Genomic DNA, 19331 nt, shown 5'->3' on the forward strand with positions numbered 1-19331 from the left:
GGTTTGGCGCCTGCCTTTGGCCCAGGGCTTGATCCTGGAGATCCGGGATCGAATCCCACGTCGGGCTCCCGGTGCATGGAGCCTGCTTCTCCCTCTGCCTGTGTCTCTGCCTCTCTCTCTCTCTCTCTCTCTGACTACCATAAATAAATTAAATAAAAAAAAGAAATTGGAAGCCAGATGCCCGTGAGATTCCTGGCAGGGATGGGACAGAGAGGGCAGGGATAGAGCAAACTTGAGAGGGAAAGGGAAAAAAAGTATGGAAGGGGAGGGAGGAAGCCAAGACAAATCTGGGCTATTGTGTCATTCTGTCCTATGTGACATGGGTCACAGAAGCCTGTCATAGACATATATTAACATGTTTTCTAAAAACACTGCAGATGAATTACTTTTGTATGGCAAGAACCAATGGATGTCCCATTTAATGACAAGATAATGATGTTGCTCATAGAGCTGAAGACTTCTTATGTATCAGGCCTCATATACACTCATATTTAGTTCAGTTACTCTTTAAAAAGCCCTTGGGGATATAGACATTATTTCCATTTTACAGATGAGAAAACTGAGTTTCAAAGAGCTAATACAGCCAATATTTCTCCCTAAGTCAGTCTTACACCTAGGCTTGTGTTTTGTATATCTGGGCTAGAAGAAGGCAGGGAGCAACAGTGACTGGAGGGCATCCCCGAGTGCCTCTGACTACACTATCGACAAATGAAATCCTGATGATGTTCACCTTGCAATACAGCAGCAAAGAGCACCGACTTCTACACTTCTACAAGCGGCAACCCAGATGATCAACAAAGAACACATCTGCATGGATTAAAACCTGGCTTTCTTGTTCAGTGGTTGGCATCAGCTAACACCAGGGTTTGCCAGCCACGTTCCAGAAGGAGTGCTGCCTCCGTGTGCAATCTCTCTCAACACTTGCTCTACCTTTGCAATTAGTCCAAATTAATCAAAGCAAACCTAAGTGAATCAGCTGTGAAATTCCTGCTCTTCACAGTGGGCTGTGGGGTAGAAGAGCACACAGATGGAGTTTCCTTTTTAAATGAAATGTTTTGGCACTAGCCTCTGTCGAGAGTTTTCCCTTGTTTCCATCTGGCTTTAGTACTGGAACGCATACGTGAGAGAATGGAAAAAGAAAACTCTGTTGGCGTGCGAAACCACTAGAAAAGCTCAAGTGGTTGACAGCATATCCTCTAAGCCCTCAGAGATGAAAACGCTTTGCTCCAGGAATGCTGCTGCATTGTTTTTAAGGAAGGGGGGAGCTCTGTTTCTCAGACGGAGCCCTGTCCTGGAAAACAGATTAAAAAGTGTGCACATTTGGAGGGCGATGGGCCCAGACGTGTGTCCTGCCCCGTCGCTCCCCAGACGCCGGGCCCTGCCCGGTACACTTACTCACTTGAGGCCTTGGCTACATCATCTCAAAGCAGCAGCCACGTCACAAGGCCGCGGTGCGGATTACATGAGGATTACCTGCCAGGGCTTAGTTCTCCATTTTTGGAATGTCCTCTTCACAAGGCTTTAGGAGACACGAATATTATTACCACCAGTTTTCACAGGAAGGGCTCTAGAACCACCACGGAAGCTCTAAAAAATGTTCAGACATCCACTTTTTTTCTATTACATAACTGAACCAAACAAGTTCATACACGGCCGTGTTCCTGTCAGGAGCCTCTCAGAAATCCCCGGGAAGTGAATTTTCTCTAAGAGCCAAACACATCCACTATCATTCTAATATGCTTTCTTAGCAGTCTACTTGTTAGTGTACAGGACTGTCACCATCCAGCCGAAACCCACCAAGGCCTAAACCTGTAGGAAAGCAGAGTAATGCCAAGACACGATTATCACTAAAGTTGCGTGAGGAGGTATAGAAAAGAGGTTTGGTTTGGGATGTTCTCTCCCATAAAATTCTTATGTGAGAGGGGATCATAGTGGCTAAGGGGATGCAGACCTACAATTAAAATATCTGAGTTCAAATCCCTGTTGGTAACTCATAAGCTGATCATCTTGGGCAAGAGAATTTACTCCTGTATGCTCAGTTTCTTCATTTACAAAATGAAGACAGTACGGTTATCTACCTCCTAACACTTCTGTAAAGATTAAAAGAGTTAATATATGTAAAGACGAAAGAACCATGCCTGATATAGGAGTTCAACAAATATCATTACTACGAGTATTACAATCATTAATTGAAGGTGGGCTTGGTGCCAACCTAGCTGTATTGTGTACCAAATCAAGTGACAGTTGCATGGCAGGTGCTACGCTGAAGGTTATTTAGAGATGACACCTGGTGGCAGGATCTACTGGGCCAGTAGATTTCGGAAAACCCTCTCTCTACTTTTAACTCCACCTAATCAAGGATTATTGTTATTACAAACGTTTTAATCAAATGTGTCTATTTGATTAAATACAAAAAAGAGAGCCAAATTCTCAATATAAAGTATAACAGGATACTGTATTTTTATAAAATAAAAGAAGATCTAGAAAGAATTATCATCAGGCAATAGAAATAACTTTTTATTGCACTGTCTTCTAGAGTGACTTAAAGTCTTATGGCTGGATTTATGTGCCAAATCTCTCTAATAAAGACAGAAAAGGCTTACCCTTATACGTATTACAAATGTGGGGGAGTCTATTAGTTAATAATCTCAGAAATGATAACAAGATAGTGTAGGTCAAAACTGTTCAATGTCTTAGCAGTTTTGAAGGGCTAGGAAAGAATATACTCCTTAAAACATGGTCTTCTCTACACCACACCCCTCATGACCTAACTCAGAAGAAATGAGGTGTTACAGCAGTGAGAGCATGGCCAGTGGGGTGATAAGGACTGGCTGGATTTCCCAGTCTGTTACTCTCAAAATGGTGACTCTGATGTCATGACCTTTGATGAACATTGGTCCCTTCATCTGTGAAACGGTAGGACTCATACCACCTAATAGATAGGAATTTTGTGAGAATTAACTGGAATTACAACAAATAATATAAACAAAGACAAATGATATTTTTTCTACATAATTTTCTGAAAGACTCATAGCTTTAGTAATCATTACTACTTCTATAATAAACAATATATTATAGTTGTTTTGTATTTCTTCTTTCACTGTGAATACATTTGCATACCTCTTAGTTCAGTGTGGATTTTTTCATTTTCCTGGATAAAAACTATTGGAAAGTTAACTCACCATTCCTAAATAAACCATTACTGTCAAAGTTAAATTTCATTTGTCTTATATTTTTCCATTCACTCTTTGCTAGTATTTAGAGACCTTAAGATAAGATCCAGTCAAAATTAGAAAGTGGATAAAAAGAATTTATTTCAAGGGGCACCTGGTGGCTCAGTTGATTAACTGTCCAACTCTTGATTTCAGCTCAGGTTATGATTTTAGGGGGTAGTGAGACTGAGCCCTGGGTTGGGCTCTGTCTTAGTGTGGAGTCTGGTTGAGATTCTCTCCCTCTCTCTCTCTCTAAAACAAACAAACAAACAAACAAACAAACACACAAATAAATAAATCTTTAAACAAAAATTTCTCTCTATGCCAGATTGCTGACAATTAATTTTGCTTATCCCAACTCCAATAACAACCTATAAGGAATGGTCTCAAACTTTCATAAATGTCTTAAGTGTCCATTTGGATTATTAACAGCCTGAGCTTCTCCCTAAATGATATGTATGGAATGAGAAAAAGATTTGGCATAAAACTTCAAGGAGTTCAGAATCCTTGAACTCAGAACCCAAAGGAATCTCTAAATTTGTCAGGTTAATAAACTGAAGCCCAGAAAAATTCAGAGCTTTGACCATGGCCAGTCAACATGAAAGAGACTAAGAAGTGTTTTTTTGGATAGAATGGAGTACCAAGAATGTATCGTTATGTCAAGCAGACCAAGACAACAACCCCCCAACATAGCAAAACTTCTCAACCCCAGCTTCAGCATCTTCAGCACAATACTTTCAAAATACGGTAAGTTTTACCACTACCCCTGGGGCTGTGGTAGTAGCACCTAGATCTGGATTTTGCAGTTTTTGAGGTGATTCTAAGGAACATCTAGGATTGGCAACCACTGAGATAAAGGGCAGTATTGTCAGGTTCTAGGCTCCCATCCCACATCACTACCATCCATGGGGATCCATTTACATATACTATTTCATCAAAGACCATTCAGAGCTATTTTTTTTGAAGAAGAAAATTTTGTTCTCTAAAAATCTCAAATCATTTTCAAAGGATTAAAATTTTGATTCAACAAAATATGTAAAAGAATGTATTAATCACAAAAATTAAAATTTCTTCATGTTCCTTTTTATGGGGACAGTAAGTAGTGAGTAACAGCCGAGGAAAGATTTGTACCCACTTATGGATATGAAGGCTAGCATTAGACATTGCATATACTGAATTAAAACATGATCAGGAAAATAGATTTTAAGCATGGGACTATGGAATTTCAGTAGGTAACTGGCCTTTAATCATAAGCTGATTTTAAACTTCTTAGTATGCTTCCGGTTTAGTTTTGTATATCCAAGTATCATGGAAGGGACATCCAGCTATGGAAATTATTGAGCTTGGGGCTCACTTTATACTTTGAATGAGTGAAGAGTTCCAAATTCCAAATTCTAAAGTATAATCAGGTATGTAGTCAGCCACAAATTTAGAGTATTTTCTATTTAAGCACAGTGGATAGTGTGTCCGTACTTGGCAATGTGCCAGGTGTTAGAAGGAACCCAGAAGGCACTGCCCTTTACATCAGATAGATGCAAGCACAGGTTTACACAATACACACCTGCTTCTGAAGGCTCAACAAGGCCATCTAGGATAACTTTTCATTTGTACAAAGGAGAGAGTTAGTTTTTGTCCTCCTTAGAGAGCAGGCTAGAGATAAGGTCAATAAACTCTTATAATCATCCAACAACTGACTTTATAAGAGTTGGGTTTTTTTTTAATTGACTTGGCTGACATATTTACATATAATAAAATGTACCCATTTTTAGTGTGCAGTTTGAGGAGTTGTGAAAAATGTCTATACCCAAGTAACCACCACCACTATCAGCCTATAGAACTCTTATACCATTGCAAAAAATTCCCTTATGCCCCTTTACAGTCAATTCCTAACCCGAAACCTGTCGATCACCAATAGGCTTTCTATCACTACAGCTTAAGTTCTGTTCATTCTAGAGTTTCATATAAATAGAATCATACAGTACGTAACCTTTTCTGTTTTTTTTTTTTTTTCATAGAACGTAAGGCTTTTGAGTAATCCATGTTGCTGCATACAGTGGCAATTCATTCCTTAGTATTCCACTGCATAAATAAAATATAGTTTGAAAATTCATGCACATGTAGATGGACATTTGAGATCTGATTATTGGTTATTATAAAGAAGACTGTTATCATCTTCCATGTACGTGTCTTTTTGTGGACATCTTTTTACTTCTCTCAGCTAAATGCCTAGGAATAGAGTCTCTGAGTTAGAAGTGTATGTTTGAATTTACAAAGAACTGTCAATGGTTGACCAAAGCAGTTGTATGATTTTTACATTCCCACCAGCAAAGTATGAGAGCTCAAGTCGCTCCACAGGCTTGCTAACACTTGGTATCGTCAGCCTTTTTAATTTTAGCCACTGCCACAAAGAAAAAGTGGAAACCAGGCTTTAAGAATGCAAGTCAACCAAAGCACATTAGTCCTAAGCATTTGCACACCATTCAAGAAGCCATTTGGGAAGTCCAGTGAGAAACATTAAAATTCTATCTGGAGGCTCTGTAAATGAACTGGAGAGATTATTTTTCTCCTTACACAATCACAGCTACATAACCCAAGAAAGATCATATTATTTCTCCTGCTCTGGCATCTTTCTTGATTCCTCCAGAGGATATGCAATTCTCTCCAAAAATAATAATTCTTATGATCACAGGCCTCAACCTCAGATTTTAAATCCTGCCAGGCATTGGCTGGCGGGGGGCGGAGGTGGAATTCACACACAAAAAAAGTCAGTAAGATATTGGATATATAAAATACCCATGATGTTTACATGCATATGTTGGTAAGCTTTTAAAGCTAGAATATTCTTCCTAAAAAATTTTTTTTAAACTCCTTATGCTGTTTGAAAAACGGTTAAGTACTATTTGCAGACATTGCCCTAATTTGAACAAATTTTGCCTGTTCAAAATGGATAGCTGGTTTTCATCAACCAAACCACAAGAGTTGAAGAGCCTGGCCTCCCAGAGAGTGTAGGTGGTTCACAATAATAGCAGGAAGGACGCTGTTATTCCAGGGCTCTGCTTTCACTTCACAGCTTCCTATGTGAGTGGAGCTACAAAGAGGTCATCCTTATACTGAATAGGAGAAAAGGAGAAACTCAAAATCCAGTGTAGTCTTTTAATGAGGCTCCTGCTCCCTCTGTCAGGAATGCTCGTGGCACATGTACCATCTCTTTTCAGAACCAGGGAGGCTCTACTTTCCTCGTAGCTCTGAGTTCTTCCAGCCAGGCCAAATTCTCCTCATACATGCTATCCTATCACTGTATTTTTTTCCTTTTTGGCCTTTCCACAGCTAATAATCATATTTATTTTAGTGACTAATTGATTAATGTCTACTGCTCCTTGCCCATCCAAGTAAGCTTCATGAATTTTTCTCCTGTCTGCCCCATACCTAGAGTGCTTAGCACATACAAAAGTACTTAATAAATATGAGTCCTTAATTACTTGTCAATTAAAACATCACTTTATCAAAGATGTGACCGATATGCCTCTAAGCTTCACATTAATTGGAAGATAAAGAGGCTGCTCCCTTCTCAATGAGAAGAAAACTGCAAAACACTTGGATGTCAAAGGTGGCCTGGCCTTCTCCTGCCTCAACTTCCATTAAACCATCTGCTTCAATGTCACATCTACTGGATCAACCTATCCTCTCAAAACTCAAATTCATGAAAAGGAGAAAGACTATCAGAATAAAATATTTTCCTCCATCAGAATGGAATTCTGAAAATGTAGTTCTCATAGTTTCAAACTTTAAACCTCAAGTCTTGGTAATCTGTAAGGGAAAGGCAGTGATTGGAGGAGTCCAGGTCAGGGTCTCCTATGGCAGGGGAAATGGGTCTGCTATTTCACTGAGATAGGCAGGCAGAGTCCCTCTCTCTCTCCTGCAGACTTCACGATCAGAAACAGGCTGACAGGAGCATATGCCTCACATGCAAACAGAACTGCCATCTTTTTCAGTTAGAGGGATATACCAGGCAAAACTCTAAGGACTTCTAGAACATCCACCTTTTCTTCAACTCCCCATCTTCAAGAAGTCTTGAGGAAACACAGATTGAATGAAAAGTAATAATATTAGAATCACTGTGTGTCCATACTCAGCTCACGTTCAGCTCAGCCCAAACACAAAAAAATTTACTGTAATGCATTCTTTTCATTATTGGTGCAAGCAGAACTCTAGAATCAAAATTTAAGAACATGAAAATATTTCTAAGACCTGCATATCATTAACAAAGTACTAGGAAGGTAATTAGGTAATTTCTTTCACTTAGTCATTAGATATTAACTGAGTCCCTACTATATGCTAAGCACTGTCCAGCACACTAAGGGAATGCAAATGTCCTCCAATAATCACCATATTTTACTAATCTATTCCTTATTTGGAATTCAGAAAAAAAGACCAATATTTCTTTTTTTTTTTAAGACCAATATTTCAAGGTCAATTCTCTCACACTCATTTAAATAAGAGCTTTATCCTAACCACTGAAAAGATGTTCTTACCAAAAGGTTATTATTATAAACTAAGAAATAGTCTTATCATCTGTACATATTCTTTTGTTTTGATCTTCACATATTCTTTCTGGAAAAAACCTATCTACACAATGAAATGGATTCTGATAAATGATCAGAGGTTTATTTTTTTTAATCTAAAAATGGGTCAAAAAATAAAGTTTTATTCCCAAACCACAACTGAAGGAAATAAGGAAAGATGAATTAAGGTAAGCTTAATTCTTACATTGCCCAGTTACAAGAAATATTATCAGATTTGTTACAAATGCCCCAGGTATTCAGATTAGCATCACCACAACTCCATGGAAAACTTATCCAAATTTTATCTCAAAAACTAGGTATGGATCCACAGTATATCCCACAGATCTACAATCACAAGCAGAAAGAGAAAAAATAATCCAACAAAATTCTAAGCTTAATAGAACAGATGCCTCTTTCTGACAAGGAACAGCTGTCAGGCAAAGCGATGATTTGGGAGCTGTGTCTACTTTCTCACATTCCATAAGGTGTCGATAGTTATCTTGAGACAAACTATTACTGATTACTGGTAACTGTTAAAGAAAAAGAAAGCCAATGAAACTCAGGCTGCTAGTAATGACAATTACCAACTCTCAGGAATTATGCTAAAGCAAAAATCCTAAAGGAGAACCCAATTTCTGCCAATGTTTTAGTGAAGGAAAGCATGGATGAACAAATGTGTCTGTCAAACCCTCAGCAGAAGCACTCGATGAACTGGAAAATACATTTAAAATTGAACTTCATTACTTTTCCCATAGAAAGCAACCTCAAAAGTAGAGGTGCCACCGGCAAATAAGGATCAGAAAAGACAACAGAAAAACAGGAAACAGAAATGGAAGAGCAGATGTGTACAAAACACTGGGCATATGACCCTCTCAGATACTTTAGAATAAAATATTTTAAGATGAAGGTGTTTTAATATTATTGTCTGGTTTTCATTACCTGACAGGCAGATATATGTTAAATATTCTCCTTGACCCCCAGTTGCCAAGAAAGGAATCTTTTTCTTTGTCCTCCTCTTTACTTGGACGGCTCCCAGCATCCTTTCATCAAGTGGTGCAAAAATTTCCTTGCTGATGGCAGACTTGGCACTCATTGTAGAACAACAGAGGAGGGCACACAGTGTGTTTTCTAAAGAAGAGAAAGAGAAGGCAAGCTGAGTTGACAATATAGTGAGGCTCCTATAAGAGTACGCGGCAAGTTGATTTGCAAGTGGAGTAATTTTCAATTTGTAGTTTAAACTCTCTCCCATGTTTGAAACACACTGCAGAACCATTAAAAGCAAGGCCTTCACGTTTGTATTAACTGTGAAAAATGCAAACAAGGGAATACTGATGTACTCACTGAAAATGTCAAATAAAATGTGAGATGAATAGCATGAAATGTTTCCTAGAAAGTTTGTAGGTCTCTACCCCAATTGCACCTAACAGTACTGGTGAGCAGTACCCACTTCCATTTCTATTCTGTAAGAAACATGGTTTCACATTTCCAGTTGAGAGATCTTTCCCCTGTCCAACAATCCTTAAAGTCACCAAGTTCTTTATGCTCCTTCAAAATCTCCTTTAACGCTAATGTAAATCCATTTCCCTAATTCTATTCACAGTGGAAATAATAATACCATCTTCTACATAATAACCCTACATGCACCAGAAGACCATTAATTTCATCATCCATTAGCTGCTTTGGATCACGCTAAATAATTAATCCTTATTTATTAACCTCTCTCGGTGGGTCCTATTTTCCACTGCTCCTCTGCATATAGTTGCCATGCTCTGGACCCCTGACAAATTCTCCACATTTTTCTTCAGCCAGAGTGGACACAGAATTTAAAAAAAAAAAAAGAAAAAAGTCTGACTAATGCTAAGTATTTTGGAAATGTTATCCAGCAGTTCCCACATGTTATGCTTCTATGGGTAACTGGCAATGTGTGCCCAATAATTAAGAAGATAAAACAGTATGTTGCTGACTCATAATGGGTCCCTCCTCTCCCTGCCACCAAACTCACATATATACAGTCCCCATGTTATATTTAGTTTTCCAGAAGTTATATCTCTCTAATGGTCTTAATTCTGCTAATTTGTGTCTACTGTATTCAAGATCAGTCTGAATTTTAACCCCATCATCCAAAAACTTCAACAACTTGAATAAACATTTTCTCTCCCATCATCCTAGTCATGGTCTGTGTCTTAACTGGTAACCAATATTTGTTTAACTAACAAATCAGAACTAGAGGTGCAGACAGGGCCTGTGGGTTGGTCATGTGGTCATACAGAGTATTCAGAGAGCCTGCGAGTGGATCAACAGCACAGCTATATACGGTAACAGTAGCTCAAAGAGTTGGTCAGCCTGCTGTAAAATTGAGGCAAGTGGCAAACACCTACTATGTGCCATTTCTAGACTCAGTATTAGAGATACAAGAAATATTTAGGACATGGTCCCTATTCTCTAGGAGTTGACTGCTGACTACATCAAAGGTTTTGCTTTATAAGGGAAAACACGGGATCGTTCTTCCCAATGCAAAATTCACAAATGCTACCAACATAGCTATCCATCAGCAACTTTGTCGTAGCAAAGAGACAGATTTAAAAAGAGCATTCCTCTGGCTAAAAAAAATTTCTCCTAGTTTCAATTCTGTAAGAGAACAGGTTTTCTTAGTGGCACCAAGAATAAAGACTACACAGTGGTGCTTTTTATTATATTCATCTATATCTCCACTACATATTAGAGAGATACACACCCAGATGTCTTTGTGCTCTGATCATGACATTTCATCATCACTACGAGATTCTTCATACTGGCTAAGAGCATTATGACAACAGCGTAGGGAGCCTGGATTCAATGTGCTGACCACTAACTGATACTCTGCGATTTCCCAGAAGTTAGCATATAGAATTCTCCCCACCATGATTTACCCAGTGACTTTCCTAAGCAGGGTGTTATAATTTACAGGGACATTTTTTAAAAAAGAGAGAAACAAGGCTTCTCATTTCTCACCCTTTGGGGACACGTGAGAAAGAAAGCCAGTGGGAGCACAGCAGCTTCCAACATTGTATAAGCTACACAGAAAGCACGTCACATTCCCAAACTCACCAGGCATTCTCTTACAAGTGTCCTCCCAACTGTGGTATGGCTTTTACGTTTCTATCTTGGATTCACATTTTTCTATAATTATGGTTAAAAGAAAAAGCTATCATTTTATTATACAAAATCTGCCAGGAAAGAAGGGGAAGATGCATGTTTTACCAAACTCTTAGAAAACTCTGTTCTTCTTTGAGAAGCTGTTAAGAAATGGAAATGACCTTTACTGTTTTTAAGATTTATCTATTTGAGAGAGAAGGAGCACGTGAGTGAGTGCGTGGGGAGGGGAGGGACAGAGGGAGAAGAAGAGAGATCTCAAGTAGACTCTGCACTGAGCATGGAGCCTGACGTGGGGCTCAATCTCAGGACCCTAAGATCACAACCTAAGACAAAACCAAGAGTTGGATGCTTAACCAACTGTGCCACCGAGGTGCTCCCTGCCATTTTTTAATATAGTGATATTCAATAGCCAAGCACAATAACAAACAAAGCATGACAAAAATCAGGAAAGATAAAAACAGTAACTTCACTGAGGACAGGTTAAACAAATCTGGGTTTAAATTCCAGCTCCAATATTGAAGGCCTACTTATGACTGGGTAAATCTCTTAAAACTCCAGACTCCTAGTTTACTAACTGCAACTTGGAGAGATCTTCACCCACTTCATGGAACTATCGAAAGAACTAAATGGAACAGTGTATGCAAATCTCTTATTCTAGTGCCTGAATCATAATAAACTCTTAAAAATGGAAAATTGTAATTACTTCTCCTACTACACTGTGAAAAATAAAAGACCCTCTGAGCTTATAGAAACTGAGTAAATGTAGCCATCCATACCAGAATGGATGTGTAAAAGAGAAACTCAACTTTACCAAAGCTTTTTTTTCTCATTCATGGTATGAAACTCACTAAATATGGATACGTGGTCTATTTTATGAAAGGCTCTGTATTGTTTTCAGGATGAGGAATTTATAGAATTCACCCTCAGGAAACTTACTAGTAGGAGATTACTAGATGCATCCCATGGGAAATTATCAAAAGTTTTTATTCAGGACAATGATAGTAACAGGTCTATGCAACTGTAGGTATGTGTGTATGTTTTTAACAGCATCACAGGAATGGGAATGTACGGTGGAGTTTTTGTTTTACACAGTTCTCTAACTGGTTCTCATGCAGCCATCCTGACACCTAATTTAAAGCTGATAGCCTGACGAGGAACTATGGGATGGAAAGCAATGGATTCTTGGGAAAGAATACAGGAAGAGATGTACAGGATTTTCTCTCTGATTCAAGCAAGCAACTTTATAAGGTCTTATATCTTGTTGGTAAATCAATACCCAGCCCTAGGCTGGGATCCCACTGTAAGAAAACAAGATGAATATAGTATCAGTGGTGTGCCAATGACCAGAAGTACTCTAATCTACATCATGCTGAAGGTAGCAGGACATTCCACCCCAAAATATGCCACTTCAAGATTTTGATTATTTTGAACTGAAGGTATCTGAAAAACAGCAAATACGAGCAAAGGCTTTGTCTGAACCCCCCTCATCTGCCTAAAAACAGATCCTCTAAAAGGAACTCATTAAGTCCCCCCTCTGAGATTTCCATCTACTAGAGAAGAGGGACACTTGTCACAGGAGAGGAGATTGGAACAGAACACCACACCCAGGACAGATTTTATCACAAACTATCATATTACCCATCGATTTTTTTAAGGGTAGCACTCAATCTTTCCTAGAAATCATTTACTCTCCCCTAAGAGGCCTACATCCCTGTTCCCCTTTCCCTATGGGGATGATATTTAATCCCGAATTCCACAGATTTTCAGAGAGTTATTTTCTTCCCTTGGCATCTCCCATGTATCCATGAGGTATATGTGCTAATAAACTTCTGTTTTTCTCTTAGTATTTGGTCTTTTATTACAGGAGTCTCAGCTAAGGACTCAGAAGGGTAGAAGGAAAATTAGTTCTTCTCTCCTACAACCCCATGGAAGTTTTTTCATCTTCCTGGTCTACTGCTTCTACAGGCTATAATTACAAAGCTTTTCCATCCAAGAAGCCAACCTACAAAATGATTTGCAAGTCAAAGCAGCTGGCTGTCTTGGTAATTGTAGAGACTAATCTCACTTAGTTTAATCTTTGCTGGGGCTTTTCTATCTATCTTCTTCTGGTTGTAAGCCACCTAGTCCAGATCCACTTTTGTTAGTACAGGGCTACTATAGTGGGGGCCCTCCACACCCACAGGTAACCTGGAAATGAGATTAACCTTCAGAGAGGAGCTGTAAACTCCTACGACCTCAGGATTCAGCAGATGAAGTACACAAGTAAAGGACACAGATGGAAGATGTTCTGCACTCCACCATTTACATCTTTGGTTTCCAGGAGTGGAACGGACACTTGTCCTCCATGGTGAGGAGATAAGGAAGAGTGATAGGGACTCCATCAAGTAAAAACTGCAGATGCCCTTAGTCATGGGTGCCTTTTGTGGCTATCATACAGACAGGAAGTACAGCCTACAGGCTTCAAATACTACTCACCTGAAAAGCAAGAGCCCCTTCAGTGAACTACAGTCTTCTATTTAGCTTGATATTATCAAGGCAAGCTGAGTCCTCTAACCTCAGGAATGTCCCTGTCTAGGCCCCATGTTTAGCAAGCAATCTTCTGATCATATTTTGGCACCAGCTGTGCCAATACAAGTATTCTGGACTGTACAGCAGTTATAGTCCCGTTGCCAATGAGTAACCAGAATCCCTGGTTTTAGACTTCACCCTCTTTAACCAGTTACTACGACTTGACCCTGGGGGAGATGCACACTCAAAGCAAGCTGATATCAAGTTTCAGAACTCTCCGAGTTAAGAGTGAAAGTGATGTCAGCCCAGGAGACTTTGGGGGAGAATTAGCTGATTTTCTCTAATGCATAGGAACACTGGTGAGGTGACCTCAAATAACTCAGAAATGAGAAAACTAAGCTTATTCTCTAAGGAGTTCTCTGCGTTGTCTCTTTGTGTTTGAGATGCTACAAATGCAACTTCAATCTGATGACGCTAATCATGCATCCAGCTCCCACTGCCTTCCTGGCTTTAAATCCATTTACCCAGCTGCCAGCCAGTGGAGCATTTCCACTGACAGTTAACCTAGACCCTGCATTTTCCTTTAACCCTTCCAAACACAACCTCCCTAACTAGCCCCCACCCCGTCCCATAATAAGTTACCAATCACCAAGCCCTCTGGATCTGATGTAATCTTTCTGGACTCTACCAGTTCCCTCTCATTCTCGTTTTCTTTGGTTAGGATTCTCATCAACTCTAGCCTAAATGATTTGGATGCCTCCTAAAGAGCCCCAGCATCGCTCCCATCTTGCTCACAAATGTCCTTCAACACCGCCCAGTGTAATATTCTAAATGATAAATAAGATTCAAGCTTAACTGTATTTGTTTCTTCTCCATGCCTCAGGTCTTGAAAGAGAAAACACAATTACCTTGACAAGAAATGGGTGAATGTTATAAATACTGAAATCAAAGTAGAGATATGTTAAACTGCTTTCCATAAACTCCACAGTATATAAACACTAAATCTTATAAGTCAGATGTTATTAAGCAATCCTTAAACCTAAAAAAAAAATCTGAAAATGTTCATTTCACCCCAAAATCCAAAACCTCTGCCTGGTAGTTAGAAAACATGCAATGTGTTATGCATTGAAATTCTTCATGGTTTCATATATTAAGGCCAATGAGATCACTGGAAGTCAAGTAAAGCTCCTCTATAAAAGTTTACTCAAGAGTTGCTGATTCAAAATATGCAAAATTTCTACTCAGACAACATCACTCTTTGATAAGATCTCAAGATAAAAATTTCAGTTGCTCTATGGCATGTAAATATGCAGAAGATTTAAATAAATTAGACAAAAACTTCAGTACACCAGCCAGTTTTTCCATGTAGTTCAATTAATTCTCTAAACTAAAAATTCATATTAGTGAAGTCTAAAGAGGAAGTCTGATACACCACTAGAATAGATAGATAACTTTAATCTGTTAATAGCATTCAAAGTGGGAAATTGCAATCACTGTAAGTCCATTATTCTTCGTTCTTCATGATAGAAACGAGGGTTGTGGAATGGCCTGTGTGGTGTGAAACCAGATGGGAATGGCATACCAAGAATTGATATTTAATACTTCATAAGACTTATAAAGATTGGAACTAAATCAATAGGTTATACCCAACCCCCCCCTCCGGCAAAAAAAATAAAAATAAAAATAAAAAACCAAAACAAAAAATCTCTAAAAGGATTCTGGAAGGAGCCAGAAACTTCCAAACAGGGATATTAAAGCTAAAAATATTCTCTGGTCTATTAGAAAGATACTTGTAAATAGACCTAGAAATACCATAAAGGATGAATTCTGAACAAAGACTACGTCAACATCATCTCAGGTGCCCAGGGCCTGTTCGCAGTGGGATCTCGGGACAAGAGGCTAGACTTGTTTTCTTGACAATCTCCTGGTTTATTCTGCTATCAACCAGTCCAGAACCACTGTCTTTGAGGTTTTCCCTCTGTATTTAAAGAATTACTTATAAACTAAGACTCCATAAACACTTTTTGAGAGTATATGGCAGATACTTGGTAAAGTGCTAGTAATGAGTCACTGAGGTTTGCATAGCACTGCATGATTTATAAAACACTTCCACGCTCAATTCCAAGTGTGGAATCAAGATAGCCGCTAAATGTATCTTCCAGTTTGCTTAAGATTGTAAATTACGATTTTTAGGCCTGTGTTTTTTATGAATGGTAAGCTATGCTCTTTTTAACCTACCCCATTGGTCCAGGGATTATGAAGTTAGAATTTCCCTCACTAAAATTAATACTTGAGTTAGAACTCCTTGAACCAGCAACTCTACTACTAGAGAAAATGATGTGAGCATGTATGCCTGTATTATAAATGCATGCTTACCTCAGATTCATTTTTAAGAGCAAAACATTATAAACAATCTAAATATCCATCAATAGCCAATCTTCATTGGTTAAATACAGTATAGCCTACCACCTAACAGAATATTACGTAGTCTTCAAAATTCATGATATAGATCTGACTGGGAGAAATGACCATAACATAATAGAGTGAAAACAAGGAAGTTACAAAACAGAAAGTGAACTCATTGATTATTGGTGTATATTTATATGCATAAAGAAATGTCTAGAAAAAAAGCTGCCAAAATGTTAATATGACTATCTCTGGATTTTGAAATCAGAAAATAGGTCAGAAATTAATTCTGCAGGGCAGTACCCTTATTCCACTATAATCTGACTAGAGTGTTCCTTTAAACATTTTGTTTTTGAGGTACAGGCTTTCTCCTCAAATTGGAAGACATATCAAAATATGTATTTCACTGAGATCTAATTATTGGTCTGCCTTTTTAAATTTTTTAAAATATTTTATTTATTTATTCATGAGAGAGAGAGAGAGAGAGAGAGAGAGAGGTGCAGAGACACAGGCAGAGGAGCCTGACATGGGACTTGATCCCGGGACTCCAGGATCATGCCGTGGGCTGAAGGCAGGTGCCAAACTGCTGAGCCACCCAGGGATCCCCTGGTCTGCCTTTCTTTTCTGCTAGTCCAGATATGGCACTGGGAATCCCACAGGTGAAACTGGGTAAATTCCCAATTTCAAAGAGTTGTGAAGAAAAAGAGCAAATGCTGTGAACAATGACAAGGACTGGAAGGCATTTCTGTGAGAAGAAAATGGCTCCTTTCCTCTGAGCAAGTGCAGCTCCATGCCAGGGCCCAAGGCCTGATGAATAGAATACCAGCCACATGTCAGCTGGCACTTGCTCCCTTGCACACACATCTTTGGAGCAGAGCAAAACAGCACAACCATACCCAGCAGCCTTGGTCATGGCTTACTTAAACTTTTTAAGTGGATGAAACCTTAAAAAATCCTAAAATACAGTTTAACTCCTTAAGGAAAGGGAAGAGGGAGTTTTTTTCCCCCACTATCAGGCTACCAAGTACTATGAGACTTGGTTGGCTTTCTTTTCCTGTATATACTAACCCTTCTTGTGTAGGAGACATCATGCTCACAGGATCCTCCAAAGCCAGTGACTCATGTCTGCTTCAGTTATAAATCTAGACTATTTTCATTTGCTCTTTCCGTGTTTATAAGTTCAGTAAGCACATTATTCTTGCTGGTTTAATATTCAAAGAACAAATCCTGTTCTACACCCAGACCCCAAGATCTGTGTTTATACAAGCTTATTTATATTGTGGGTGGACTTGTTAACCTTCTAGTCAATCATTATATCCCAACAAATAATACAATAAAGGCAAAAAAACCACCACCACCACCATCACCACCACCCTAAGCTGCCAGAAACATGCCATTTGGAGAATTTTTCAAGGTGATGTGAAGAGTTCATAAGTATCACCCATTCTGAGGGATTCAGTCTATAATAGAACCACAACATTCACAAGTTTAAGTTTCAAGGACTAGTTTAAATTGGTTTTTCAGTATCTCTATACTGATGCTACAGCAATAGATAGAAATAAAGCACCAGAGAAGGGTGGGCTGGGGTGCACTCTGGAAAATGACAGGACTGTCAAGCCACAATGTGAGCAGGCCTTAAAAAGAAGTTTAGTCATATCAAAGAAAGAACAAAGGGTTGTGAGAGAAAACAAACGGAGCTCAGATTGTTGGCATGTCTCAGTTTTTGAGCACTCATCACTGTGGTGTTTAATACCTCATTGGCAAACTAAGAAAATATACTGGCCTGGAGGGCATTGTTTATAGCAGACAACACTGGCAATTGACAAATCTATTCCAACCAAATAGGGACAAAGCCACATGAGAAGAGACTACATGAAAATAAACATTTCAATTATGTTCTATGTTCTGCACTGCTTGCTAAATCACTGTGGTTCTTTTAGTTGCACTGAAGATAGAACAGAGAGGCAAACACTAAACCCATACATGAAAGGAAGTAGAAGACTTTAAAAGGTACATCAGGCCCCTAAGCAGAGTCGCTTGTGCTAAACCCCACTTCAGCAAACCAAGACTTTAATACCTAACCTAACTGCTGCCTCCACCCCCCAGGAATGTAACTTCAACCACTCGACCAGGAATTAGCTGGTCAGTACTCCATAGGCCCTTACAATCCCCTCAGGAGGACAATCTGCCTGAAACAATGCATTCTTTGCTAATAATTTCCTCTTTTAGCCCTCTTTCTGCCTTTAAAAGCCTTTTCTCTCTATTTTTAAAAAAATCTTATTTATTTATTCATGAGAGACAGAGACGACAGGGGTGGGGGGGCAGAGACACAGGCAGAGGGAGAAGCAGGCTCTATGCAGGGAGCCTGACGTGGGACTCCATCCCGGGTAGCCAGGATCAGGCTCTGGTCTGAAGGCAGTGCTAAACCACTGAGCCACGCGGGCTGCCCTGCCTTTTCTCTTTGATAGCTTGGTAGAGCTACTTTATTTATTTATTTAATTTATTTATTTTAGAGAGAGAGCATGTGCACATGAGCAGAGGGAGGGACAGAGGGAAAGAGAATCCTTAAGCAGACTTCCCACTGAGCCCAGAGCACACCTTGGGTGATGGGGATGGGGGTCCATCACAACCTGAGTGGAAATCAAGAATTGGCCTCTCAACCAAATGAGCCACCCAGGCATCCGGGTGGAGCTACTGTCTATTGCTTGATGAGATACTGCCCAATTCATAGTCACTGAAAAAGCTAATTGGATCTTTAAATTCACTCCACTGAAATTCTGTCATTTAACAATCACTCAGGTAGTAGTTCGGGTGCTTTCCTCTTACAGGAGAGGCTTGATTCACAGAGAAGTTTATACAGATGTTATGAATTAAGGACAAAAAAAAAAACAAAAAAAAAACGACCAACCCATCAACCATTAAAAACAAAGAAACAAACGAATAAATGCTCCAACAAACATAAGATGAGCCTTTTCTATCAGATATTTGTTGGCTCAAATCATAAATTTTTTGATTTAGCTATTTCTATTTGAGAACAGACCTGGAGTAAAACATGAAAAAGAGAACAAGCCTTTTAAAAAGACCCTCCATTTTTAAGTGACCTATAAAAACTGAAAATATAGTTGAAACAAGTTTACATATTTTCTAAAAATCAGAGGAAAGCTTCTCAAAATAATCTCTAAATCTGATTTTAAAACAGTATTTCCTACTTAAACCCCTGATTTGAAAAATATCATCACTTTATAATTTCTTGAGAGAGTGTCAACAAGTTTTCTGTAATTGATATTGTAACAGCATCATACCCTGACATGTCCTTCACAGTAACAGAAGACACAGAAGAAATGTGGCACATCGGTACCCATTTCACACATATTTATCAGGTCAATCTAAAAGGTAAGGCACTCTGTCCTTCAATGTCTCAGTTTCATATACAAGATTTTCAATAAGATCATTCAACTCTTCCATCTCACAAGGGTCTGCCAAGGACTGTAATTTTAATGTTAATTGG

The 19331-nt window shown here is 38.9% G+C and overlaps 1 protein-coding gene across 11 annotated transcripts in view; it reads right to left on the minus strand.

Moving 5' to 3' along the window:
- STXBP6 (syntaxin binding protein 6) overlaps nucleotides 1–19331 on the minus strand; it is a 240564-nt gene that overhangs the window by 158982 nt on the left and 62251 nt on the right. For 10 of the 11 annotated variants that reach the window (XM_077908813.1, XM_077908814.1, XM_077908812.1 and 7 more), the window contains one exon: nucleotides 8714–8902. The exons of the other annotated variant lie outside the window; for it this stretch is intronic. In XM_077908813.1, the coding sequence (XP_077764939.1) occupies nucleotides 8714–8867 (154 nt within the window). In that variant the 5' untranslated portion in view covers nucleotides 8868–8902. The remainder of the gene's footprint in view (nucleotides 1–8713; nucleotides 8903–19331) is intronic. 11 annotated transcript variants of the gene reach the window in all.

This window comes from Canis aureus, chromosome 9, assembly GCF_053574225.1.
Source record: "Canis aureus isolate CA01 chromosome 9, VMU_Caureus_v.1.0, whole genome shotgun sequence".
In the NCBI taxonomy this organism is placed as follows: Eukaryota; Metazoa; Chordata; class Mammalia; order Carnivora; family Canidae; genus Canis; species Canis aureus.